This window comes from Falco peregrinus, chromosome 1, assembly GCF_023634155.1.
Source record: "Falco peregrinus isolate bFalPer1 chromosome 1, bFalPer1.pri, whole genome shotgun sequence".
Taxonomy (NCBI): Eukaryota; Metazoa; Chordata; class Aves; order Falconiformes; family Falconidae; genus Falco; species Falco peregrinus.
The window spans coordinates 128667964-128695168 of record NC_073721.1 but is presented as its reverse complement, the minus strand read 5'-3'; the positions used below and the strand labels follow the sequence as shown (position 1 = coordinate 128695168).

Below are 27205 nucleotides of genomic sequence, written 5' to 3'. Positions count from 1 at the left end.
CTCTCCTGCTTCTGCTGGCACATTTTAAAAGCTTGAATTCCTATTCCCTGCTTCCTTCCATCCCAAGCTTTCTCCCCACCCGCCGGCTGTCAACCACCAGCTCATTTTTCCCAAACCCAGCAAATGAAGAGAGCTGCGAGTTCAGCGTCGCTCCGTCTCACGGGCTGTCCAGCCAGGCAGCCCCTGCATTCACCCCTAAAAGCCACCCCTGATGTCAGAGCCACCGCAACCACCCCCAGCTCCCCGCGAGCAGCAGAGCTGCAGGCAGAAGGTGCTGGGATGGCTCCGTGCCCAGGAGGACCCGCTATTTATATCCCTCCCTTTCTGCGGGTGGTCGGCAGTGGCGAGTGGGGTGCTGCTAACAGCCCCCTTGGGTTTTTCCAGCAGGAATCTGCCCAGCTTTTCACTCCCGATGGTGCCAGCCTGAAGTGGGAGCAGCAAGCCCAGGGCACAAGGGATGGCCAGGGGCTGCTGCTGGAGAGGAGAGGCAGGCGAGACATGGAAGGGGACCCCTTGGTTGTGGAGGAAGAGGGACAGGGGAGACCCCAGGCACCATCTCAGCAGCATCCCTTGGCTCCTGGTGAGGAACACAGCACTTGCCTGCTCTTTTCCATTCTTTATTTCAACAATCACATTCTCACTTTGGTCACAGCTCTGAAAGGATTTTTTTGGTAGCTGTTGTTTTTTCTCTTCTCTAATTTGAACTCACTTTCTATAATATTATAAAATTATACAAGTACAGTAATTACCAGCTGATAATAAATAGGTATTTGTTAGTTCACAAAGTTAAAGTGCTTTGAGAAGGGATGTAAGAAGCTCTATCCTAGATTTGGGGAGGGTATCTTGGAAATGTAGTGCAGTAGGAAGCTCTGGCCCGTTGTCCATAGTCCGTGGTCACAAGAGGCACGTGGCATCTCTCCCCCTTGCCAAAAAGACCCCTCGGACACCCCTGAGCATCTCTGAGCAGACACGAAGCAGGAGTTGTGCTGCTGTGACAGCTTACTGGAAGCATGAGATACGATGCCCACTCCATTAGACGGCCCAAGGCTGGGGCATTTCAGCCGTCGAGAGGGCTAGGAAAGGTTCAGACAAGGTGTGGGATTGCCCCTCGCCCACAGGGGTGGGGAGAGCATCCCATTTTTCACAGTTTAGTCTTGCTCGGAGACCTCAAAGCAAACCCTGGTGCTCGCCTGTCCCCTCACTGCGAGGGAGAGAGGCACATCTGCTCCGGGCGGTGGGGACAGCCACAGCCCCCCTGAGATCAGCAGCCTGCCGCCCCTTTCCCTGAGGAAGCCCGGTCCCTCTCCTGGAGGAGAGGTGCTGGGAGCAGGGCTGCCTGCTGCCCACAGATAAATGCCCTTAGCTGCCTGCAGAGGATTTGTGCGTTTAAAACTTCTTCCCAGGGCCTCCTGGTTTTCGTTCAGGCTCTTGCTTCTACGTTCCCTTCCCGTCCCCTTCGGTCTGACCTTCCCCACACCCCAAATCTAGTCATCTTCCGAGGCTTTTCCGTGCAAAATGCTAACTTTGCGCCTGCCCTCGCCTTGCAGGTTTCCAGTGCTAGTTCCCGATCCCCCTCCCATGTCAAAGCCAGCTGCAAAAAACAAAAATAAACCAAACCCTAGAACCCTTCCAGAGCACAATTCTCCAGGTCAGAAGGGGATTCACATGCGACACTGGGAACGTTCCAGCTGCTTGCCAGCCCAAACAGACATTAGCCACTAAAAACTTGGAGGCATTAGTCCCCGCTTGGAGCGAACCACAGATCAACAAGTTAAAAAGGCCAAGGGCTGGCTCCTCCTCTTCATCACATGCATGTTCCCAAAGAGAGGAGTCATTGTGCCCTGAGGATCAGTGCATGCACATCGGCAGAAGTCCCCTGAATGTCCACACCCAGGGTAGGCTCAGGACGATAACCAGTACAAAGCGACCAGCACGGGCTCGGGGAGAGGCTGACACCACTCCCTTCAAGCTGCTGGCTACAGTGAATGTCCCCCACTTGTTAGGGTACCCCTTCCCTCCCTGTCCCCAAACCCTGCTCCATCTGGCCCTGCAGTCATATCTTCCTTGCCACAACCCTTCCACCAAGGCCAAAGATGGAGGGGTTGCTGCCCAGGACCCCTTCTGAGACAGTCAGAGATTAACGTCCAAGGAGCAACTAAAAGAATGGCAATCTCGCCTCAGGAGCGGACAGCAAGTGCAGGAAGAGTAGCAGCAGCCAGGACGGTGGGAACACAGTCCTGTTGTGTTCAGTGGAAGAGCTCCACCAACACCACCATCAGGAGCAGCTGCAGCCAAGAGCCAAACGTCATGGTGGCCTGGCCCTTCTGGGACATGAACCTGAGTTGGTTGACCAGGCGCTCCTTCACCAGAGCCTGCCTGAAGCCATCCTCCTCCGAGATGCAGACGTAGTGGCCGTAGTGAATGTGGCTCACGTTCTGGATGAAGTGGAAGCAGTCCTGCTGAGGGTGGGTGGTGTTGCAGGTCTTGATGAGGCTGTTGTTGTGGTACCAGTTGTAAGTGGCATAGTGGGACTCAATGGGACAGTTGAGATAGTAGCGGGAGAAAGGGACGACTGTGATGTTCTGATAGTCATCTACTGGAAGAGATGGAGAAGGGGGGATGAGACAGGCATGTCCAGGAACCACGGATTCCCTCCAGAAGTCTGGCGGAAAGAACAGCTGGGTCGCTGGGGCCATGTTACACAGCCTTTTAACGATAATGGCAGAGCCTGACCCAAGCCTGGTGAAGTCCATGGGATCCTTCTCCCAGGACATCAGCAAACACAGAGTTTAAGCCCTCTCACCCAGCCCAGAAATGCATTACCAATTAACTCCAAGCTGAGACTTGCTCGGTGTGTTGGCTCCAGCACGGTCATTCCCAGCTCCCCAGCAATGAGTTGCAACACCGTGCACAACCCATACAAAGACCTGAGAATCCATCACCCTGCCCCAAACAGCCCCTGCACACATGGCCTACAGCTCAAAACCTTTACATACCTTCCTTAACATCCCCCTTTTGGCACTTCCCTCCCCATGGGTCCAGGTTCAGGGTCTGGTGCACCTCCCTAGCAGATGGGAATAAACATTAACAACGCATTTAACGTTAGGGAAGCAGCGCTTCAGGGCTAGGAAAGGAACTGCTCGTACAAGATATGATGGATCAGATAAGGAAGAAAGTTTAAACTGTTATCTGGGTGAGGAAAAACACGTGCCGCACCCTCACCCAGGAGCTCAGTGGATGACAAGTTTGAGACCCAGCAACCCACCACAATCAGCTGCTTTAAACAGCAGAGCTACGCACACCTCTAACGGCAAAAGAGAGGCTGGGTGCTCAAAACCCACTGGCCTCTCCCCTCTCCAGGGCAGGGGTGCTGCGGGAGGGGTGGGTCCCTGCAGAGGCACAGCTTCTGGGGACAGCGCAGATGACTGTGCTGTTACTGCCTGGATATGACAGGGCCATCTCTCCCTGTGATGGGAAGATGGCCTCAAAACCACCTGGCCAGGAAGAGGAATACTGAGGGTCTCGGTATTTCACACGTGAAAGCAAGCAGCTGAAGGTGATGGAGAAACAGTGGACTGTCAGCGCCACGTACCGGCTTAGATAAACCGACTGACAACTCCCATTGAGCCACCCGCAGTACGGGTCCCTCGCCAGCAAGCAGCTGTCACAGTTGTTGCGATACACCCTGCACATGTCCATGGGTATCTCCATGACTTTATTTGTTGAGCCAACGTACAGCATCGCCTGCAGGAGGAAAGCAGAGGGGCTGATCACCCTGGCACCGTGTCCCAGTGCCACCTTATGAGTGTTTAGCTGTCTAGCACTTTTCCTGCAGCTTCACCATGATACTGGGGTGGATTTCACCAGCGAGGCTGGTAGGTCTCCAGGCAATGCAGTCAGAAGTCCCTATCATGGGAAGGGAAGCAGCCGTCCTTCCCCCATCAGCCCAGTGTATAAGTAAGTTTGTTCCATCTGTGACAGCAGTGTCGTCACCTCTGGGATGGAGCACCAGTGCTGTCTGACAGCTCATCTGCCAGCAACGCTGGACAAGAGGGAAACTGCAGGGGGAGACCACTGTGCTGGGATTTGGCCAGCCCTCACCTTCAAAAGGTGTCTGAAAAGCTCTGCTGCCCACTGACCACACAGCTACCCAGGACTGGGGACATCAGCCTAGCTGTTCAGATTTAGCAAAGCGTGCTGCAGGTCCCTCCACCCCCCCAACCCCTCCAGAGGCTACTTCCAGATCCAGGGGTTGTCATTAAACCATCTGTCCCCGCCTCCCCTGCTGCCTGCTTTTAAAGCTAAATAAAGCCTGACCCACTGTTTTCCTTCCTATGGAGCAGGCAGACTCACTCTCTTGTGGTCCAGGATCATGGACTGGATTGGGTCCTTCTTTGGGAAGACCTGGATCTCCATGATGTTCTGCACCCCATCCGGCAGCTCCACGATCTTGTGGATGGATCCCTTGTCTAGAAAGAAAGAGGGGAGAGCCCTGATGAAGCATGCTGAGAGCAGAAAGGCAAGGCAGAGGGGCTGCAGGCAGGGGTGGGGAAGCCAGGCAGAGAACCAGCTCTGCCCCCAGCCCTCTCGCTGTGGCAGACAATACCCACTCCGCAGAGTCAGGCTCGACTGGATTCCTGAAACCAGCCACCCGGAGAAGACAGGGCCTTTCTTGGAAGGAGCCTGCTTGCTCTGCTAGGAAATCATCCCCCAGACAGTGGCGTTTCCCACAGCGGAGCCTTGTCATCCTCCCAGCCAAGAGCCATGAGGAACCCATTTCCCACCGCCCTTCGGGACCCAGCAGTGCCTGCCTCCATCAGCTGCTCTGTAACAGCCTCAGCAAGAAAAAACAACCGCTTTCGGGCTCCGCTCTGCTTTGATCACTGGCCTCTTCTTCTGTGAGCCTCATCTCACTGCTCGCCTGAGGCTGAAACTTGGGGGTTTGCCTTTCTGTTTTTCTAATTAAACTGACTCCCCTCTCCAGTTAGACAACTCCAAACCGGTGATTTAAGAAAATGAGTCAGTTTGGCGGAGGGGCAGAAAGGCAGATCCTGAGGGAACAGCACTCAGGAATCCCCTCAGGAAAAATAAAACCCTCTTTTAGTACTTGCATGGTTCCCCCTTCCCAAACAGGCGCTCCCTTCTCCACCATCAACCAGGGGTAGGTGAAAGATGTGACCCCAGGTCAGGCAGGGATTAGGACCTCCCAGATGCTGGCCCTTGCCTCTGTGCCTGCCCCAGTGAGGGTGGGCAGCTGCCCTGCGCAGCTCTGCATCTTGGAGCAAGCTCCCTGGCAGGACTCTGCAAGGCGTTAGCTGCATTTAAGCTACGGCTTTCAGCAAGATAAGAACAATCTGAGCATGCGCGGGCCCTAATCCAACGTAGGCCACCTACTGAGAGCCGTCTGCATGTTTCTAATCACAGATTAGGAAAACAAAACCCCCAGAAAGTCCCTCCACAAGTGCCAGTGAAGAAATCCCAGCACAGTGCAGAAAAGACCAGAGGCATAGCTGTAGGGAGCAAGCCCTGGGGAGGGGAGGCAGGCCGGCTTCTAAGAGAGGGAAGCACTGCGTCAGGGACCTTTGCACCTTCTGGGCAGTGAGCAGCTGCATTGCAGGGGAACCCAGGCAGATGCCTGAGTTTACCAACCTTTTGCTCTCCATCCCATTCACCTGCAGCTTAATTGCCTTGGTCCAGCTCGGCAGCACCTCCAGGGGGCAGCCCCCAGGACCACCAGCAGCTGTGATCAGCTGGCCGTGTCTCCAGCCAGAGGTGCTGGCCTCACAGGAAACCTGCACTGCTGCACCAGAGCAATCGGGGACAGGAGATGACAGAGTGGGTCCCTTTGCAAAGGATTTCTGCTTGACAGTGTAAAGCTGCACCTGGGGAGAGCTGTGCTACCTCTCTCGCCCTAAAAACTCTTTGCCTCAGACCTACCACAGTCTGAAGCAGCCCAGCTAGGGTAAATGCCACGTGCTGGGGTTCTGCTTTCAGTCTTTGCCTACGCAGCCAAATTGGATGTATTTAGCTGTACTGGGACTTGGCAGCTCTTTTCTGCTTGACAAACATATGCCAAGTTGGCAACACAGCCCCTTGCTTTGCTCTGCACTGGGGGTCTTGTCTGCTTCCCTTGGGTTCCCTGCCCTTGAGGGGAAAGCAAACTCCAGGGAACTTCAAAGGGAATGGTTCCTAGTACCTGTTGCCAGATAAAGCACGTTGTAGCGGCGTCCATCACCCACAGAGACCTCGTGCACCCCGATCTTCTGATAGCGGTGCTTGTTGTGGAATAAGGGGCTCTTGGTAGGTGAGAGGGGCTCCACCCGGTCCTCCACCTCTGGGTGGCTGTCGGCTATCTTGAAGGTCTCACTGGGGGTGTGCTGTCCAGAGGCAACGCACTACGGCAAGTGGGGACAAAAGCCACCGTCAGTCAGACGGGTCCCTCAGGATGAGGCTCGAGGGCAGGAGAGCAAGGCAGGGCACAGCGCAGATACCTCAGCCCACAGGATGCCCTGGCATGGGCACAAACCTGCCCTGGGGCTAAATGCAAGCCCTGCAGCTGCTGCACTCATGCTCATGCCAGGTCCTACCAGCGATCTGCCCCAGCAGAAGCTGCAGTTTAGGAGACTCACGCCCTGTCACCCCTGCAGAGGCTTAGGGGAGCCTCTCCCCACCCTGCTGTTTGCTGCCAGGTCAGTGGTGCACCCGTAACCACAAGGCTGGGCTGCAGGTTGGCTTGGCAAAACCCACAGGGTTAGCAAACACAAGGCACGTCATTGCCCTCCAGCTTCACACACAGACCTGTTCACCAAGGTGCATAAGAGCCCATCCCCCCTCTCTTTCTATGAAGGCATTGGACCTTATCCAGCCTCCTTTTTTTTTCCGGCAACAAAGCTCAGATCCTTCCCGCAGCACCTACAACCTTCTTCGCTGCCCCAGCTCCCACCTGGCTGCTCAGTGGTGGGACTGTCCCCACAACCGTCCCAGCTACTCTGCCAACTAACTGCAGTGGCAGAGCAGGGACCAGCTCTCCTGGCCTCGGGAGGCCTCTCCACTTCATGTCGGCATCTTTTATCACTCACTCACCTGCCCAGGCTTGATCTCTGGGTTGGGACCATTATAGCCTTTGAGTTTAGATGTCCGGAACACATTGTCAATGTCCCCAAAGGAATAGACGCAAACAGCAGAGCTTCCCCTGTGGGCAATAAGACAAAGAGGGGGTCAGGGAGATAGTGGCCATTAGCCCTACAGCTGGGGCACGGCCGCGTGCATCGTGCCTTCACTGACGACATCCACTGGTTTCCACCCATGTGACTGCCAGAGACACTAAAGGGCTGAAAGAAAGGATTTGGCCCATGGGACAGGACATGCCGCTGGTCTGGCAAAGACCCTCACCAGGTGTTTGTGAAGAGCCCATAGACTTTGGAGTGCCGCCAGTTACTTGCAGGGACAAAGAAGACATCTTGCAACCAGTTGAAGTTGCCCTTTGTGACTGGGTCAACACAAATCAAGCTGGCCTTCAGGAAGGTGGTCCACTTGGAAGCAGAGAGTGAACTGGTTCCCCCTTTATCTTCCTGGGGAGAGGGAAAGAAAGGAGTCAGGGTTTGGCAGAGAAGAACACAAAGTGCCCCCCAGTCCAGCATCTTGGATGGATAACTGGGGGATGCTCCAGAGGTATATTTGATACTGGTCACTGCAACTGTTGTGTGCCTCCCTAACATCCCAGAAAGACAGAACAGGGCTTTCTCTCCCCTGCAGGCAAGATGGGAGCCAGATGACGGGAAGGCCAAGGGACATGGCTGTACCCCACACAAACTCTGTGGCAGAGGAGAGGGGCCAAATCATGTGCCGACAGCACCAGGCATGTCCATTTGCCAGCCTTGTAATACTCTTGGCCACCCACCACACTGCTCCCGTGGTACCTTACACAGCTGGGCCACTCGGGAGATGTTTCGAGGGGCCTCAGGACTCTTATCCGGGTTATCTTCACGAAAGAAGTAGTAAATCTTGTCCTGGTGAGGCTCTTCATGCCTTAACGTGGTGGCTTTGACAAACTGAGGGTCTGAAAAGAGAAGTGAGCCATCAGAAAACCTTGGCCTGAACACATGCATTAGAGCTGAAAAGTCACTAGTGGGAACCAAACCAGCATGCTCTGCAGCTAACCACTCACACTCGCGCAAGATGCAGAAACACGCACACAGTCTGTGCTGCAGGTGAAGGACAGGTCCAAGCACATCTTCTACACCTGAGCGGTGCATCTCACTAACAACCGCTCTTCACATGCCACCTTCCCCGTGGATTCCCCTTTCTCTCCCTTCCGCCCAAATCCACGCAAGTCCCCAGAGCCCGGTGAAGTCTCGGCTACTTAGCAGCAAAGGAAACCTGTTCTCCCTGCTTGCGCAGCAGAGCTGTTATCACAGAGGAAGGCTCCCTCAGTGGCAGCAAGCTGCACTGTTGTTTGTTTGCTGTGGAAAACCCAGTGATGCTCTTCCTATTAATACAGCGCTGCCATAAAGGGCATCCCCAGCAGTACCAGGGTCCCTCTGAACATCGTTAGCTGGCTTCCCCATGGCAGGGAGCTCTGCGTAAGCAGGGGATGAGCCTCGCGGCTCCATTAGTTTTGTTTGCTGGTGGCTTGGTTGCCCCCTCCATTGCCCTGCATGCACAAGTTCTGTTTTGCCCTGGTGTCATTTTGATTTGCTTTTTTTCTTTGGCCAGTGGTTCAATAATCTCCCATTTCCCCGTGTCACTGGAGAGGCTTGCGGGAAGGCAATGTAATAAGCTCACGGAAACTGAGGAGGGTCCTTTCTCTCTATTCCCCACCCTGTCCCATGCACAGCCCAACATGTTCCTGCTTCAAGGTCTCACCCTGGCTGGGGATTTGGAAAGAGTCACTGCCCGGAGTGGAAGTTGTTCTTCCCGTTTCCATCACTGCACGGCAGCTGATGGGCACCTTTACACAACTGCATTTCCTTCCAGCATCTGACAAGGGACTTGCCACTCATTTGTCTTCATTTCCCCATCTCCTCACCCTGAGCAAGAGGAACTCAATTGTCTTGTTCCACAAGCAAAGAGGTGAAATTTCCCCAGCTGGCAGCAAGAGAGCCGCTGGGTCACTGGCATTGCGGATGGGGACCAGATCAGCCCTCTCCGCTGCTCTAGGGGTGACTGAACCCAAACAAGAAGCTCTGGAGCTACGCCCCAGCTGAGCAGAAAGGATGTACCCCTCCAAGCTGTACTGTGTACTTACCGCCCACAGGTGTGGGCTGACCAAAAGTTCAACTTATCTGCCTGGTGGGGCAAAGCAGCGGGTCCCGTGCCTTCAGGATGTTCCCCGTACTTACTCTGCATCACTGTGTCACTTGTGTAGAGCTCTCCACCCCCTCTCACTCGACGGAAACGGGGTATCTTGCCATTCTGCTGGCTCTTCTTGATGGTGGAGTAGATGTCGTGACCTGTGGGAATAGGAAAACTCATTTGCAGCCTAGTATTTCTGGAGGGGGCAGAAGGGTGTGTGCGAAGAAAACAAAGAACCTAGAACTCTGGGCACATGGACTCACAGAGGCAGTGGATAGAGTTTGAGAAACCCAGTCCTCACTGCTAGTACTGAGCAAGCCTGGCTGGACTCCCCCAGTCCTTTTTGTTAAAGAGTGGCTGGGACAGATTCCCTGCCTCTGGGAAGGATCCTCATCTGTCCCTCTGTCAGTTCCAGAGCAGTGGAGTCACTGCAGGACCCTCCTTCCCCACCATTACCATTGCACTCTACCCTCTCGCGCAGAGACTCAATCCTCATGCCCTGGGCAGGAATAAACAACTTTGTGCCACGCTCTGTCCCAGGAGGACGTGCATTTCAATGAGGTAAAAGCAAGAAGCACCAAGGCCAACTAGAGAAGAGGGACAAAGCCCTTAGAACAGCCTCAAGATGCCCCTTTTTGCCACAGAGAGCCCAGCCTTCCTACACAGCACTACGACTGAAAATACGTGAGTAGTCAGACTTACCATCAACGACGACGAGGGTATTCGAGTCAGGGGTGAAAGGAGCAATACCTCTCCCATCCCACGGAGTGCTCTCCTTTCTCTGCGTCTGGGTAAGGACAGAAATGGCCCCCAGGTGTGATCAGTTCAGGGAAGGCAGGGGAGCCAGGTGCCCACATCCACCCCTGCAAAAGGAGGAGAGCAGCTCTCCTTGGCTAGCGCAGCCCAAGTAAGAGAAGGGCACAGCCCATCGCTGAATGGGCCAGGCAGAGCCCCTGCTGCAGACAAGAGGTGAGGAGAGGGGAGCTACAACAAGTGAGCACAGAGGTGGCAAGCACAGACCTCTGCTCACATGGGCTGTCCCATGCTGTCACGATAAGCTCCTCAAGGGTGCTGGCATTTGGGCTTTTCGGAGCACTCTGAGAAGGAGGGGGGATCAGGGCACCATTTTATAGGTGGAGGTAACATGAAACAAAATAGCAAATGCCTCTGGTCCCATCACAGGTGGCCACAGCATACCAAGTTCCAGCAGGTAGGAGCACAGGCACCGGTCCCACACACTAACATCCCGTCTCCATACTTCTCCACTAAAGTGAGGTAATTTTTATTGTCCCCCTGCAAGAGAAAGAAAAGAAGCGTGAGTGGCTGCTAATGGCAGATCACAGCCCCACAGCTCCAAGCCCCCTGCACTACCAAGCACACTGCTATATGGCTTCCTAGCTTTCTCATGGGTCTTAAAACCAGAGGAGGAAGCTACTATCACCTCATCTGATCTCTTGCTCCACAGGCACTTGAGGTCTTCACCCAGAGAAAGCACGTGTGGAGCATGCACAGCTCCTTCCCTAGCAGTCCTCCAACCCTCACCCATCCAGCTGTTCCACATGCTGTTCCACCACAGGTAGGACCTACCAAACTCCCAGGCATCATGCACTGTCCTTCATTTTTCACAGGGAATTCTTCCTAGGATAAAAGAGAAAGAGATATGATTTAATTTCTGCCCTCTAAAAGCCAACTAACATGGGCTCAGCCCCATGTACTACATGCTAGTCACTCTCTTCACAAGAAGCAGAACAAGCATGTTGGTGAGAAGGTCATTAAACACTGCAATGCAGCCCTCTTCCCCACCTTGGCATTTGAAAACCCTTGGGGAGGCTGGGCTGGATCTCTCAGTCCCTCAAGGTGATGGGGAGAAGTGGGATGCAGGGCCAAAGCAGCAGACATGACTGGCAGCCAGCCTGAGCTGCTCTCCAAAGGATTTTGGGAGAGGATCTGTCATTGTGGGGAACAGCCGTTTGATAGTGGGTGGTGGAGTCCAATGGTTGGGATCCATGAACCACACTGTTCCTGGGACAACAAGAAGGGAAATACCTGGGCCCAAACTTCAACAACTGACTTGAGCAGGACAAGAAGAGGTCATGAGAAAGCCAGCTGGGGGTTTTCCTGCTGTAGTAACAGTGCCCAGCTGATCCAGAACTTCCTGCTTTCGAGAAGGGCTCCAACAATGGAAAGGGATGAGAACGTAGCTTCTCCCCAGTGACATGAGTTTGAGCATCCCTTCTCACACTAAAGAAAGGGTCCCTCATTGGAAAAATCCTCCCCCTGGGGCAACAAAGGCCGCAGGAGGATCATAGCCTGGGAAAAATCCACCCATGGCTAGCATAGCAGACTTCCCCCTTGCTGCAGCTATTCACCATACTGACATTGCAGCTTCCCAGATGGATGGGACAGGCTGGGCAGAGATCAGACCCTTCCAGATCTGACTTCGCTGCTGGCAAAGACACTAAGCGAGGTATCTAGTGTTTGGGCTGTGAGACAGATGCTGCACACTTTCTTATAGGGCTCCATAGCCAAATGTAGAGCATCCTTACCGTGTAGTTCTCATAGGTGGCAAAGTCATAGTAATAAAGTCTTCCCTCTCCTCCAATGTAAATGGCTGAGCTGTTTTCTTTATGATAGAAGACCGGGTACCTCTCACTCCTGGGAAATGCATACTCTTTCGCACCTAGAAACAGCACAAGAGGAGATACTCGTCAGGGGAACCGCAGCTGACTGTGGAGAACACCTGCAGCCAGCTCAGGCTGATCAACTCCCTTTCTATGTCCTCCGATGAGAAAAACAAGGACACGGGGCTGGGAGCCCTCTGGGATGGCTGGCCCCGTGCCAAAGAGGCCGGGAAAGGCAGCTCCTGGGCTCAGAGATGCGCTATTGTCCCCTTGACCCCAGGGGAAGGAAGAGCTGCACAATGGAGCAGCCCAGCCTGGCTTCTGCAGGGCTGGTGATGGAGGAAGATGAGGAGGAAGGGAAACTTTGATGCAGGAGCTGAGGCAGGAGAGCAGAAGTTCAAGGTGACCTAGAACTGGCTGTGCAGCAGCCAGGTGAGCGCTGCCTTCCCACCTGCTCTAATGGCCAAGTGCCTCCCAGCTTTGACATGAAGGGCTCCCTCCTCACTCTGGCCATCCCCTGACAGCCACACTGGGCAAGTGCCTCGGAGATTTGGCTCCTGCACCCTCTTGCATTTGACAGGCCTGCAGGTTTTTCTGCCCTGCAGCTTTTTCTGCCCTGCTTTGGGCCCCTGCACATGCTTAACTGGAGCTGTGAGTTCTTATCTGGCTGAACGGGAGAGGAGCTGCTGTGCTGCTCTGCAGCTGGGGGTCAACCGCCCTGTGCCCATGGGGTAGGTCACCCGCCACAGCCCAGCACCACACCTCTCCTCGCCAGCCTCCAGCCGCACCGTCAGCATGCTCCCTGCAAGGGCCAGGAGGGGACGGACAGGGTTTGGAGCCCACACATGACAAGGGAATGGTGCACATAAAGCCACAACTCATGGGCTCCACACCCCAGATGTGAACAAGAAGTGACCTGCAAGACCTAGGTCCCATGTCACAACCAGCTGTTGCAGATGGGAAGCTTTCCAGGCCCAGCTGGGAGGAAGAACTGCCTGTCCTCCCCTCTTTCCTTCCTCTTTCACCTGCCAACTTTTCCATCTCCTCTTTCCTAAAACCATCCTCCCTTTCCCGCTGCATTGCCAGCTCAGGTGTGGGAGGCTGGCCCTGCACTGCAGCACAGTTGTGATTATCCTCCCCTGAGGCTTTTGCTGTTGCTTGAAGGGGTCTGCTGGTCCTTCATCCCTCTCCAGGATGGTGCAGCCACATCTGGGCAGCTTTGAGCAGCTGTGCCAGGGCCCAGCTCCACAGCAGGGTGCAATGCCCGTGGCACATGTGCTGCTGTAGGCTAACCTGTCCCCTACCACAGTCTGCAGCAGTGACACCAGGAGGATTGCTCCTCCAAGAGGGAAAAGTCTCCAGTCAGGACTGACCTCTGCTTAGTGTGACAGGGCACTCTGTTTTCATCTCTCCCTCTTTTCCCTTTTCCAAAGAAGAGGGGGCCTCTCTCCTGGCAAGTGTTGCTGCTCCCAGCAGACAAAGGCTGCGTCTGCCTCGGGAGCTGGCTGCCTGCATAGACAGGCAATTAATCAGTGGCACGTGTCCCCCTCTATTTATAGGGGCACTTGGCAGGACAGGCAAAGGACAATCTTTGCACAGTCCAGCACTCCCCCTCTGCCCGGAGCATGCTGCGCAGGGGTCCTGCTAAGGCTCTGCCAAGCCAAAAATAAAAAAGACTTATTAGAGGTCACTGGGGCTACTGAATGCCCCCTTGATTTGCAGCTTTTTTCCTCCACTATGCTGGTCACACCTCCTCCGGGTCTCTAATCCCTGTGGGGTTAAATGGCACCCAGCCAGCAAGGCCTTCCCATCACCAGCTTGATGCCAGCCACCACTTTGTGATGGGAAATCCTGCCAAACCCAGGGGTGGCTGTTTCGCAAGGGTACCTCAGCCGCAAAGAGAGAGGGTGGAGGTGTGCCATGGGCCAGAACTATCTCTGCCCTCCAGCCCACAGTTTCTCACTAACGCAACACCTCTGGGCTGCCCCCCCCCCCGGACCACAGAACAGAGGCTGTGGGGCTGCATGGCAGCAGGGGGGGATTCAGCAGTTGGGACCCTGCAGCTAGGAAAGCTCGGCAGAATGATGGTCCCTGCCTGCTCCCTGTCTCCTCCCAAGCCCTACTGTCTCTCCTCTGCCCAAGGACACAGAGAAACTCCTGAGCATGTGCTTTGCCTGCTGGAGAAGCTGGCATCAAATCTTTTCAGAGTGACTGTGCAACTCACTTGCCTAAATGGCCCCAACAAGCAGGCAGCCAGCGGAGCATGCCAGCTAGCCCCGGGAATCTCATCAGCCACAGACCAAGTCTGTGCTTGCTAGGGAGGAGAGGACTAATCCCCTCTTCACCACTCCCCTTCTTTCCAGCAGTCCTTAAAATCCCCCTCTTGACCTACAGAGCAGGCAGGCAACAGCCCACGCACACGGCAGCCCCTAAAGCCCCTCTCCCCCATCCAGCTACCACCGTCAGTACAACCCATCACCAACATGCCACAAGCCGGTCTGGCGAGACTTCAGCAAACTTTGCTCTTGTTTTCAAACCTCCAGCCCAGCCCCTAAAGTTGCTGCTAATACAGGAAAATGTACACCTGCAGCCACTCCCTGCTCCTCTTCCTCCACCTCACCCTTTCGCACACTTCAGGCCCCCCCCCCCACCTCCTATTAACTTTGGGTTTGATTTGAGGCTTTTTCACAGCATTGCCTCTTCCTTAAGCTCAGCTCCGAGAGCCGTGCCAACCTACAAGGACACACTTCTCTCCAAACAGCCAGAAACAAACAAGCCCAAAACAATAATTTGGTCGGCGCCAACATATTATTTATCCTACTGCTCCCCAGGGACGGCACTGAATCACTAAGCTGAGGGTAAACAGCTCTGCTAGCCAGGGCCCAGAAGCGTGTTTGCGGCTCCAGCACTGATATAACTTAATCTGGAAGGGAGCTTTTAAAAGGTGCTTTCACAAGCAGGTGCTGGGGTCCTTCTGCCTCTGCATCAGCCCCCTGGCTGAACTGCAAAGCTGGCCCTCAGCCCCTGCTCTGCCTCAGACAGCTGGGCTTAAGGAAGTGGTTTGACCGCCTTTGCCTCTGCTTCTCATCTGGCAGGATCAGGGGGAGCAACCCTGCACCCACAGACTGGGGACCTGGGGTATAAATGGCTTCAAGAGCCAGGGACGATGAGGCCGAGAGCATCTAATGGCCCACATTATGCCCCCCGAGAAGGGCACATGCCTCCCCTAGCAAGTCCAAGGCTGCTTTTGACACTGCGAATAAAGGCTTGCCCGCCCTGGAAGGGGGAAAGGCATGACCCTGCCATCACCCTCCCTCCAAAATAGAGTCTGGAGCTTCAGAAGACACAGGGCTCATTTCCAGAGCCTTGCTAACCCCGCTGAGTCCCTCTGCCTGGCATTTACTGCAAACGCCACCATCAGCGCACAAATCAATGGCACAATTGTCAATTGAAATGCTAACCCCAGTCCGGAGGAATGAAAGGGAGAAAGAGCAGCTTTGTGCTTTACAGGGAGGATGGAGAGTACCACACCAGACTGAAGAAGAAGAATATTAAATGAGGGAGAAGGAGGGAGCCCGGTGCATCTCAGAAGGATGCCTGCAGGGTGAGGTAACGGAGGAGGATGGAAACGAAGAGGGAGGTGCTCTGGATGAGATGAGGGTAGGGAGGCCTGTCCTAAACACAGAGAGCAATGCAGATAACAAATGGAGCAATCCTGCTTCCCCCACCTGACAGGGAGCGATGGGCCTGCCTCCCTAGCCACAGCTTGGGAAAATCCAGCTTTAATAACACACCAAAGGGCTGTGGCCCCCTCTGGGTCCAGAAGCCCTTTCACAAAGGCACATAGAGCCTGCGCAGGGCCTGGCCCTCCCCAGCACCATGGCAGGGTCAGGCTCCCAGAGCATCCCAGAGCTTTGTGCAGGAGGGAGCATGCCCCCCACCTCCAGAACAGATGTCCAACTAGAGAAGCAGCGTGGGTGTACAGCCTCATTGCAGACAAACTCAACAACCCAGCTCTCATTCCGGCTGACTCAGCTACGGCCATTCTCCCTTCCACACTCCCGGTCTGGCAGCTGGCTCCAGCACCCCAGACACTCAGCTTAGTCATTGGCTTGCACAGCTCCCAGCACCAGTAGCGGGCCAGTCTTTGTGGGTCTACGATTCACTGATGCTGGGGGAGGACTACATCTCCCTGAAATGGAAGTCGTGGTTCAAATCCACCCTGGTGCCAGCATTTTAAAATGAGGAACTGAGATAAAGCCTGGGTAAAGTAAAAAAGGAAAGGAGGACAAGATTAAGAACCCATTGCTTCTTGGAAGCAACACTGATGCAGACAAGGGGCAGATCTTTTACTTGCTGTTCATAAAACCCTTGTTAAGTGGGATCCCCCCTTGGAGTATGAAGAGTGAAAATCAGGCAGAGTATGGGGTTTACCTGCTCCCTGGCATTACCTGCTCCATACCACAGGGTCTGTGCTGCCCTGAGCAGGGGAAGTTCCTTTAGCTAGGCTGCCTGTGTTCTCCCACTCTCGTGCTGCTGTCATATGATGCGGACACAGGGCTGGGCCACCCATCAAATGGCAAAATGGGATTTAAACAGGTGCAGCACCAAAGCTCACTGCTGTGGCAAACGCAGCCAAATCTCCAGCGCCGCCGCACTCCCCGACGCCCAGGCAATCCACCCGGCAGCCCTGGGAACTCTTCTCGCTATAACACATTAGAACGCTGTCAGCCGTCACCATCATGCATCCTACCCTCCCCAGCATGATGCTGGTGACACTGCCACCTGCTCTGCTGCCTGCAGGTCTGACAGCGAGCGCTCTCTTGCCTGAGTCATAGCACTGGTTGGATCCTTTCTAAGTTCCCTACTTCTACAACCAATTTCTCATTTCCCAGGTTTTACTTCTTTATTCCTCTTTGAATAGACTGAGCAGATTACGACCTTGATAGCAACGTGTCTCCTGCAATCTGACTAGGATTGGCTCTGACAGAAAAAGGAAATCTGTCTGCTCAACGCTGACTCAAGGACTGGCAACGCCGAGGACTCCCCGGGGTCTCGTCTCCTACACCTGTGCCAGAGCTCTCACCTCCCAGCAATGCCATGAGTCAGGGCTGACTGCGTGCTCCAGGCTCCTGCACATCACCCCGCTTTGGGGACACAAGAGCTGCCTTGACTCGGTGATATCAATCACCCTTCCGCTTCCCCAGCGCACTCAGGATGTGTGATAAGCAGCCCAGCACAGGCGGATCAACTGCTTTTCTTTAAGGGCTGGGAATGTGACTCAGGTCCGCTACCTTAGTCACACACAGGGATCAGGACTCCTGGTTCTGGTCCCAGCTCTGACATCACTCATTACGGCAGTTCCAGTTTCACTATTTGCCCAGGCAAGACCAGGAGGACTATACCCCGATTTCCTACCTCCTTGGCCAGACACCTGCCTGGAAGCCCCATCAGCAGACGGTCTCCTCTAAGGGGAGCACGGGAAGTCACAGCACCCACCCCAGAGGGATGTGAACACCACACGGAGCCACCATGGGTCCCCTCCATCCCTGGGAGAAGGACTGGACTGAACCACACTGCTCCCCATCCAAGAGCCACACGCCGTCTGTCTCCGCAGCTCCACCACAGATGCTGGTGAGAAGCCAAGCTGCGTGTTTGGTTTTTTTTTTTTTTTTTTTTTTTAGATGATCTATAAATTCCCAAGTTGAGACATTTCAGAAGGAGGAAGCATGCCTCCGGGGGAGCTGCTGTGCTCACCAAGCAGCTAGGTTTTTTCTTCCCTTGTGACTTTGCCCAAAGGGAGCAATGTGACACAAGGAAACCACAGTCAGGCCTGGGAGGTGCTCCCCAGAGCCACGCTCACCCGCCAGCCAACTCCTTCCCAGGGGATGGATGCCTCCAACAGTCTGACAGGCCTTTGGGAGCCGGCAGATCCTGCAGTGACAGGGGGGTTTTATAGGAACAATTTGTCTCTAGATGAGACAACCCAGGAGGGACACTCTGGGGGGGGGGTTGCCCTGACCTGCCACAGAGTAATTGAGGGGCTTTGAGTTGCAAGGTCTCTAACACACACCAGCCAACACGCCTTGTGGAAAATTGTATGCTTCGTAGGAGGGGTTTCTGAGAAAGGAGCAAAAAGGCAATACAATGTGGGAAACCACTTCCTTCCCATTGTTCACGGCAAAACTTGGCCTGTTGTTCCCTCCTCTTCCCAGCTTATGCCACCAGCACTCTACACCAAGGGATTTAGCTGCACCCCTGGGAGCCGGGGTCCTTACAGCCAGCTGTCAGTGCTGGGGCAGGAAGGCACGGGAAGGCTGAAGGGCCAGCCCAAACACCGCTCGGTGTACAGAGCTCCCCCGCACCGTTTCGGGTCAGCCCGTGCTCCAACATCAGTCATTTCTCCAAGAAAGTAAAATAAAAAGAGCAGAACCTGATCCCCTACAGATTTCTATCCTGTACCCCAAAAAGCTCCCTCCACAGTCCTCCCAGGGCCAGGTATCATCCTTGTCCCTCCCTGTTCCCTACCTATTCAGCTTGGCACAACATAGCTGACTGGGAGCATGGCCATGAGCCCATCAGCCTGGTAGCTGGCACATCTCAGAAGGGATCTGTGTTGCCTGCCTTCCCCTCCCTGTCTCCCCTCGCCCCTGCCTTCTTTTCAGGATGCTTGCAGGGACACTCCAAAACTCCTCTGTGGTATTAGTCTGCCAGGAGCCAAAAGGCACTGGGGAGCAGCAGCAAAAACCAGGCAGCCAGAAAGAGTGCTAAAAATGTCCCTTACTGAAGCGTGACCAGACACAGACATGCATGTTTCCTGCTCCTTAAAGCCCTCTGCACTCTCCTTGGGACCACACAGCTCCCTGCCATGGGGAGACCCCCAGCTGATGCCCACCAGGAGAGCCAGAGGGCAGGGTCTGGCAATTCAGATCAAACAAGCCTTGTTGTGGCCATGAGTCACCTGCGTACTTCATATCTGACACAGCCTCCCCCGCCGGGGCAGGGGGCACCGGCCAGGTAGGGCAGCAACACTGAGGTCAGTGCAGCTGCCTTTGCTTTAACCAGGCACTCCCACAAACGCATCCCAAGAGCATGAGTGTGCCCAGAAAGGACAGAGTAAGTAAAAATGGTTTCTAAGTAAAGGCAAAGTGCTTTCTCATCACCCGGGGCAGGTAAAAGCCCTGATCATAATTCTCCCCTGACCTCCATCCTGTAGGAAACATTGCAGTTTGGCTCCTGAAAGCAGCACAGCTGAGAGCGAGGGCGAGGGCTGTGTACTGCTGTCCTTTCTGTTTTCCATCTGTAGCCATCATCCGTCATGCAGAGAACCAGTAAGCCCAGCACTGGGCAGCACAGGCAGCCCGCAGGAGGCTGGAGAGGATCAGGGGGACGTGCAGCCCTGTAGCTAAGGGGCCCATGTGCTTGTGGGGAAACCCAGAAGAAAGAGAGGTGTGAAAGTAGAGAGTGGGGACAAGCAGCCAGGAAACCCATGTTACTCAAACCCAGACCTGCTTGCCTTACACATTTCACCCCTCTTTCTTCTTTTAAGTTTGCAGCAAGCCAGTTTAATCTATTTAGTATTTCTCCTCCTGTCTCTTCCCCAAGACGGTTTGGAGACAAGCAGTATTTAATCATCTGCCAAGAAACCTCACGCTATCTTTCCCTCACACCCCTTCCAAACTGCTTCTGACTCCCTCCAAGCACCCCTTACAAAGGAAAGAGCGAGGCTATGGATATCTCAGTAACATCTACATCCTCTCTGCAGTGGGACTTTTCCACCCTTGGCCAAGCTACATTCCCAGCTGCCACCATACAACACTGCTCGCCTTCTCTCTGGCTTCTTCCCCAACCGCCTCTGAAGACCCTGCAATCACAGGGTGCTTGTGCAGCTGCTTTCTGCTGCCCTCAAGACACCCCTGCCATCAACAGCAAAATGCTCTGGAGCAGAGGAAACAATTCAGCCTGCATTTTCGGGGATATATCCTACCAAAGCTCTCAGCCTGTGTGCAGTCCAAATGCCCAGGAGGGCTGCGCTAGCGTGGCAGAAAGGCAGGCTCAAGCTCACCGAGTATGCTCTAACTAGATGAATATGCTTTATTTTAGAGTTACACTACAGAAGGCAAATATTCTGGCACATTAACAATTTCCACGCTATTTCTGGTGAGCTCCGGAGCGTCTTGGCAGCAGGCAGCAGTATTCAATGCAGGGGTGAGCTAGGGCAGGAAGAAAGAGGGGGAAAAAAAAAAAACCCTCTCAGTTTGGTAACCCAGCTGCTGGGCATGGGCATGCCTGCTCAAAAGCTCTTCTGAGAGCTATGCAGCCTATATCCCCTTCGCCGGAGCCAGAGCCAGCAGTGGGCTCAAACACCCACTCATCGAGCAACAAAAGAGGCCCCTAACCTGCAGCCAGGAAGGAACAAGCCTTGAATTCAAAGTCTCTGCCATCAGGCAGGGCTCCGTGAACAGGGGCAGCGTTGCAGGACTCCGCTTACCCTCCGAAGGCTTGAACCAGAGCGCTTTGCGCTCCAGGAAAGATAGGTTTCTCCTTTCTAAACACAAAATGACTACGTGACAGGCATCGCAGTATTTTCTATGCATGCTAACACACCACCGATATCCCCTGCCCCCCAGCCGCCTGCTCACCCCCCCAAAATTATGCAGCACTGAAGCCTGTGCCACTGCAAGATGAGTCCGGAGCCTTTGATTTCACGGATATAGCCTGTCATCTAGCAGGTACGTTTTTCCCAACCAGCCCCGAAGCAGAGCTGCCTGCTGCACCCTACGGATTGCGGGTGCTAAATTTAGAGCCAGGTTTTGTTACTTTCCAAAAGCTGCTCCCTGTAATGACAGTCCTGAGCTTTGCCGTGTTCCTGCTGGAAGCTGGGCAACTTCGGCCTGTGATTATGCTATTTTATTATACGGTCACTGGAACAATGGCAGAACAATAAAAGGATGGGTTTAGCAGGAGAGCTGCTATCTGGAGAGCACAGCTGCCCCTCCTGCTAGGAAGGTCAGTTTCCAGAGAGTGATTTATCATAAAAAGCCTTGCAGGATAAAGATTGCCCCAAGCACCTCCATGAGCATCCACCAGCAAAACAGCCGCTTTACCTTTTAGCTTAATTGGCAGCCATATCCCGCCTCCCTGCTGCTGGTTAGGGCAGGGCAGCCAAGAAACCCTTCTCGGGCACATGCCATCTTCTCCCAGCCCAGGGAAGGCTAGCCAGAAGGTGGACACAGGGTAAGGGGACCTGTGCAATTCCCCGTGAAGCCTCCACCCTCTGCAGAGGTTTAAAGGTGGGAAGAAAGATCTGTGGCTCTGGAGTGAGGACGAAGTTTCAGTTTCCTATAGAAAACTGATGAGATTATGCACACAGCAAAGGGAGTTCCTCACCAGGTTGGGAAGGGCCTCCTCAGGCTCTTTGCAGCCCTTCTACCTGCTGCTGTAGGCTTCCCACCCATGCAACGAGTGTCAGCCAGGTCTCAGCCCTGCAGCCTTCTGGGTTTGTGCTGGGGCAGGCCACGCAGCCCTTCCTAGCATCCCCTTTCTGCCCGCTTGCACCCCACCAGCAGGAACACACAGTATCTATTCTTCTCACGTCCGTCTTTGGCTGCAGTGCCACATTACTCACACTTGGAAAGCCAAACCACTGCGTTACAGTCAGTCGTTTCAAACCAGACACTCAAATGAGACTTGCCAAAACTTGTATTATCCAAGATACAAGCAAATCCATGGCCATGGTTGTTGCAAGCAGCCCAAGGGCAGGTGTCTGGCTGGAACGGTCCATGCATTCCCCACGGAAGCTCCTACAGCTCCTTAAACTTGTAGTGCCCTCTCCCTCCCAGAACACACACCCAATAAAGGAGAATAATTTAACCCCAGCGGGTAATTAGATGTGGAGTCATTGCTGCAGGAGGATGCTGACACCAGGGTTCAAACTGGGGACTGAGTAGTTATAGCACTAGAGAACCAGAGCTGTCAGTAAGGCTGATACGAGGTCTATTATATGAAGCCTGTTGCTTCAGACTTAAGCTGCTCTGAAATTAGTAGAGGTGGTAGGAGATGCTTCCACATCCAGCTCCTGGGGCACTCTTACCATGTTCCTCTGTCACACCAGACACAGACAGAGCCTACTACACCGGGTGGAGCTGGGATTGAAAAGAGTGCCCAACAGGAGGAACAAGTCCTATTCTTGGAGCAACCAGAAATAGCCACACACCATAGGATGTAGCTCAATAGGAGAGAGCTGGCTGCAAAACAAGCAATTTCCTCCTTCTAACTTACCTTCCAGCCTTTTTTCTGGATACAAGCTTCTCTAAAAAGCATCATGTACTCAGTGCTTAGATTTAGTTTGTACTCAAGTACTCAGGCTTAGATTTAGTTTGTCCTGCTCCAAGGCACTGAGCCTGGCTACATAACTACAGAATACCTTCCAAGGGCAATTTTCTGCGATTCTGACCAAGAATCAGCCCGAGGGCTGGCACAGAGCTGAGCAGCAGGTCAGCAATTTGCATCTGCCTCTCTTTCCCAGCCCTGAGCATTTCAGTGCAGCAGCCACAACTTTTGTTAGTTTGCCCATGCCTGTTGTTTTTGTGTCACGCTCTTGCAACAGGAGGTGGTTGTGATTCACTCACTTGGTTTGTTTGGTTTGTTTTTCCTTTTCAATCTGCACAGAGCAAAAAATATTTTCAACCAACGTTTCATGATACCAGCATCACCCACCCTGTAAAAATGAGCCGTCTGCAGAAAATAGCATTGCTGGGAAAGAGAGACGCTTTCTCCTGGAAATACTGATGCGCTGAGACCTTCATGTGAAACTGTCCTACAGAGATGCTTCACACCCATGGGACCATGGCTCCTGAGAAAACAGTGCCACTGTCACGACGGAGTAAAAGCTAGTGCTAACACCACTCTCATTTTGCCACCACTCCCCATCAGTACGAGTTCAACCTCATCTCTGATCAGCTCTCTTGCTTTGCTAGCTGAATGCAGCACCACTGCACTGGCGGGCACAAAGAGCTCCTAGAAGAGCTCCTACAGCACTCAGAGATGCTTCCTGGCACAGTTTTCCCAGGGAAAGGAGAGGCAGCCGAGCTTGGCAAAGCCCAGGAGCTGCTATGGGCAGGGCAGGCAATTTCCAGGAACGGCCATCTCAATGCCTCCCCGTCACCCAGGGCAGGCTAGAGCCAGTTTACCCCGTTCAAGGCAGCCAAGGGTCAAGTGTATAATCTTTCTTTTCCCCTGCAGGACCTGCTTATCTCCTGTGAGCTATGCACCAGCTCAGAACCTGTCCCTTCCAGTTTCCAGCGTCACCTGTTAATGAGAAACAGGGTAATAATTAAACTGTTAGACCCCATGCTATTGCAAGGTATAAATGCAGCAGGCAGCCAGAGAAGGGCTGAGTTTATCTTAGATCTACACACATGCAAGCAAACAGGGACAAGACAATCTTAAGCATGGCGGTAGCTAAAAATTATTCCTATGCTGCACCAAAGGCCCCAGGCTACAGCAGCCTGACATAGCCCTCAGGCTCCTTGCTGTCCTCACTGCACTTCTCTGCTCTCCCAATGCTCGGTGACTTTCCGGTCATGAGACAGCCAGCCTAGGATGCCACCCTCCCACTCCACACAGAGGGGCTTATCCGCCTCTGCTCCGTCACCCGGACAGCGCTGCCCAGCCCCAGGACATAGCGGTCTCCATCTCTGCAGATGGGTCAGAAGAGTAAACATGCTATCTGTGCTGACAAGCTAAAGCTCAGTGTGGGATGTGAACGCACCTTTCTCAAAGCAAAGCCCAGCCGGTCAGCATTTAGTTAGAAAAATACATGGAGGCAGGGGGAGGCTGGAAATAAAAGGGAAGATAAGCAAGAACACAACGTGCAAAGTTGAAGCACTTGCTTCTGCGCCAGCCCAGGCTGCTAAGGCTGAACTCACTCCCACTCTGCATATTTCAACAGACAGGGAACTTGCCGTTTACCATCTTCCTTCGTTAGGACACTGGAGAGGGTAATAGCCAGAAGAGACCCTGACCCACCCGCATGCTGTGTCAGCTGCAAAGGAGAGACAGGGCAAAGCCCTGGCCACTAAAAAGGATCTTCAGCACTTCAGATATGAGCAGTGGTCTGGAGCTGACCTCAGCCCTTTGGTCTCAGTGTCTTTCCAGTAAGAGGAAGAAATCCTGCAGAGTCACACGTGCTTTGAAAGAGCTGCTTTACCCAGCCGGACCCCAGAGCTGGCCACCTGTGCCAGCTGCCGGGAGAGCATCAGGGATCACTCACCCTGCCTTTGGTGGCAAACGCTCCCCAGCACATGTTGAAACTGGGCTGGTCTTTGGGGAAACCTGTCCCTTCCTCACGCCCTCCTGCACTGCGCTGCACCCTCAGGGAGGCGAAATAAAGGCAGCACAGCGGCCGAGGCCTTGGGGCTGGCTTTATACGCACTGCATTCATGGAAAGGCAGATCTGCAGAACACGGTGCTCCAGCCACCCACCGCCCTGGCCCCACACCACAGGTCTGAGGCCCCAGGACTGTAAAGTTACTTAAATCCCAGAGCTCCAAGCACCGAGACAGGCTGACTCTGTTTCTTTGTCTTCAGATGTGAGCTCGGGATTGTGCCACCTAAGCCCAGCTACATATTCTTCCCATGTCGCAATGTCCCCTCACCTATTTCTTGCTATGAAAACGGACAATGAGGGACCATGGGGCAAAAGAGCAGAGTAGTTCAGGCTGCCTGCAGCGAGGCCAGGGCTCCCTCCCTGAGCCTGGGGGGGGTGCTGGCGAGGGGAGCAAGGCTGAGAGATGGAAGGGCAGCTGCACTTTGCCCAGCACCAATTTCCTCCTCTTCCCCAGTACTGCAGCCCAAGGAGGGATCCCACACATGTACTCTTCCCTCCGGGAGAAGGCTGGGTTTTGGCCAGCACCAGGAATCTTTCCCTTCACCCACAGGGCTGTAACGTCTTGAGGTGTCTTTACTGAGGCTGCCGTACCTGGTGCTAGTAACGATGGGCTATGGCGTGTAAGAAATTTAATTATGTGAAAAGCTGCCGGCTCCTGCAGAGCCCAGGGCTGAGGCCAGCGTTGCACCACTGCAAACGCAGCACATCAGGCCCAGCCCCAGCATGAACACCCATGCAAATGTCCCAGACTGCTGCTCTTCTCCATCCAGCTCCCAGCCTCCAGGACCAGGGCTCAAGCCGCAAACCGAGCCCTGCAGTACTGTGACCCCCACTGCGAGGGACGAGCCTCTCCATGCGGATGCAAACAGCAGCAGTGTGCTGACCTGCAGGTTTTACTAAAGATGCTGCGCTTGCCTTTCACTGTGTCTGGATCATTGGGGAAGTTAACAAGGGCTCCCTGTTGTCCCTGGCATCCCCTTTGCCCCTGTCCCATGTCTTCACCCTCCTCCAGAACCTCCTCTGCACCCTCCTCCCCACCCACAGACCCACTTCCTAAAGGGTAGAGGTTACGCTGAGCAAAATGCAATCTGTTAAATAGGACACAGGACTGACACGTAACGAGTGTGCCACACAGCTACCTCTGAGATCTCCCTAACTGATTTCCCTCTTGGCCTGTGTCCCAGCTAAGCGCTCACTCACTCTCTCTCTCTTAAAAAAAAAAAAAAAAAAAAAAAAAAAAAAAGAGAGAAACAGATATAAGCAGAAGCTGATCCCCTTGCAGGGAAGTGTCCTAACACTAATTGGCTTCGGTGTTTCTCAGTAACAGATCCTTGTTGTGTTCGATGCCGGGAAAGCCACCCTCTGACACAGATGCAGGGAAAGGTCAAATGACCACACCGCACAAGCATGCCAAGCACAGCCCACGGACACAGGTAGAAATCAAGCACTCGAGCCCCCTCTTCCCCCGCAGCACAGCTTTACTCCAGGACAGGCATTTCCAGCCACACCAGCCTCCAGCAATTTAACTTTCCCCCCTACCTTCCCTAAGCAGGGCAGGGGAAACGTCTACAGAGAAATGCATAACCCCCATCCTCTGTTCAGTCTCAGGCTCTGTGCCTTTTTCCCTGCTTGCACCCCCTTTTCTGAGCCACTTAATGTGCCAGCAGATAAAACAAATGACGCAATACCAGAAGCAACCTTTTGCTGCCCTCCCTACCGGTGTTTCTCCCCTTTGTGCGATGATGGAGGCCACCTCCGAGCCACGCACCCACTGCCCTTCCCTCTGCTCCGGGCCCTTCCTCCACAGGCAGCGATGGGCCTGAAGGAGAAGGGCATAATAAATAATGGCAGAAGAATAACAGATGGCGCAGAATAAACCACGGGAAATTTGTGTCCTCTGAAGTTGTCGGCGAATAGGAAACACAGAGGAGCTGTTGTACTGCAGAGCAGCGTGAGATCTGCAGCTCGGCTCAAACCGCCGGCTTAGCCAAACACCAGAACTGCCGGGGACAAGACGGGGTCTTTTGTTAAAGCCTCCCTGGAGGGTATTAATCAAAAAGCTTGGAAGACACATGATAAAACCAGTAAACGTTAGTCTGCTCTTTTCAACACATGAAGCTTGGGCTGTACTCTAAGCTTGCTCCTTGAAAACATTTCTTTGTTCAGTTTCTGCTAAAATCAGATCTGATTATAAGTCCTTGTGTGACATTTCAGATGTATATATTTTCTCAGAGAACAGAGATCTTCTGCAAATATTTACTCACAGAACTCATTTGCAACTAACAGGGTAAGTACATCAGATGAATAAGAAAATTAACTGTATTATGCAAATACACTTCTCCATTTCTCTCTGCAAGTTACGGGAAATGGTTACTGTGTCTGTTTCAGGGCTTTTCGACAGCCTTTAATATAGCCAGCCTGTAGGAAAGTATTTTTAGAATATAAAAAGGAAAGGAGTTGGAAAGAACAGCAATCTAAAAATTCAATTAAAAGCAATCGAGCAAGCCAGAAGCCCCTTCCTGAGATTACAGGCATTTTAGCTCATCTTAATGAGGGCCAAAAGTCTCCCCAAAGAGACAAAAGGAATAAAACAAAAAGACCAACTCTTCTCAAAAAGCAAGACACAGGTAGAAAATGCACAGTGCAGGGAGCAGCTGTCAGCTGCAGACATTGCTGCATCTCAAGGTTGCAGCCCACCGCAGCCCGGGACTTACCTTGCGGAGCCGTGATGATCCTGGGGTTCACCTTGGAGCGCCCCGCTGCCCACATGCCCAGCTGGCTGGCCCACAGGGCCACCAAGAGGGCAACAGGCGACCTCCTGCCCATTTCTACTTATTCAGTGAGCAGAGATCATGAGCCTGTGAGGCTGACAGCTGCATCGCTCGCCTTATACAAAAGA

At 53.7% G+C, this 27205-nt stretch overlaps 1 protein-coding gene across 2 annotated transcripts; it reads right to left on the bottom strand.

The window, feature by feature from the left end:
• Nucleotides 1–603: 603 nt before the first annotated feature.
• Nucleotides 604–27205, bottom strand: SEMA7A (semaphorin 7A (John Milton Hagen blood group)). Of its 2 annotated transcripts, none has more exons than XM_005239392.4 (14): nucleotides 27021–27205; nucleotides 11841–11974; nucleotides 10882–10932; nucleotides 10492–10587; nucleotides 9997–10081; nucleotides 9342–9452; nucleotides 7920–8059; nucleotides 7393–7571; nucleotides 7084–7192; nucleotides 6197–6395; nucleotides 4354–4469; nucleotides 3593–3744; nucleotides 2997–3064; nucleotides 604–2596 (listed from the first exon to the last, which is right to left on the bottom strand). In XM_005239392.4, the coding sequence occupies exons 1-14, from the start codon at nucleotides 27130–27132 to the stop codon at nucleotides 2247–2249; spliced, it is 1902 nt and encodes a 633-aa protein (XP_005239449.1). In that variant the 5' UTR covers nucleotides 27133–27205; the 3' UTR covers nucleotides 604–2246. The 2 variants fall into 2 exon arrangements, with proteins under 2 accessions (XP_005239449.1, XP_013156275.1); XM_013300821.3 differs by having other exon boundaries at nucleotides 604–2593; nucleotides 27021–27204.

What these genes read in the sequence shown, in the direction of transcription:
- SEMA7A (XM_005239392.4), bottom strand. Translation starts at nt 27,132, where the DNA reads ATGGGCAGGAGGTCGCCTGTTGCCCTCTTGGTGGCCCTGTGGGCCAGC. An exon ending in GATCATCACGGCTCCGCAAG is followed by an intron (nt 11,975 to 27,020) that starts GTAAGTCCCGGG and finishes TGCTGTTTCTAG; the next exon opens with GTGCGAAAGAGTATGCATTT. An exon ending in TACCCTCGTCGTCGTTGATG is followed by an intron (nt 9,453 to 9,996) that starts GTAAGTCTGACT and finishes CTATTCCCACAG; the next exon opens with GTCACGACATCTACTCCACC.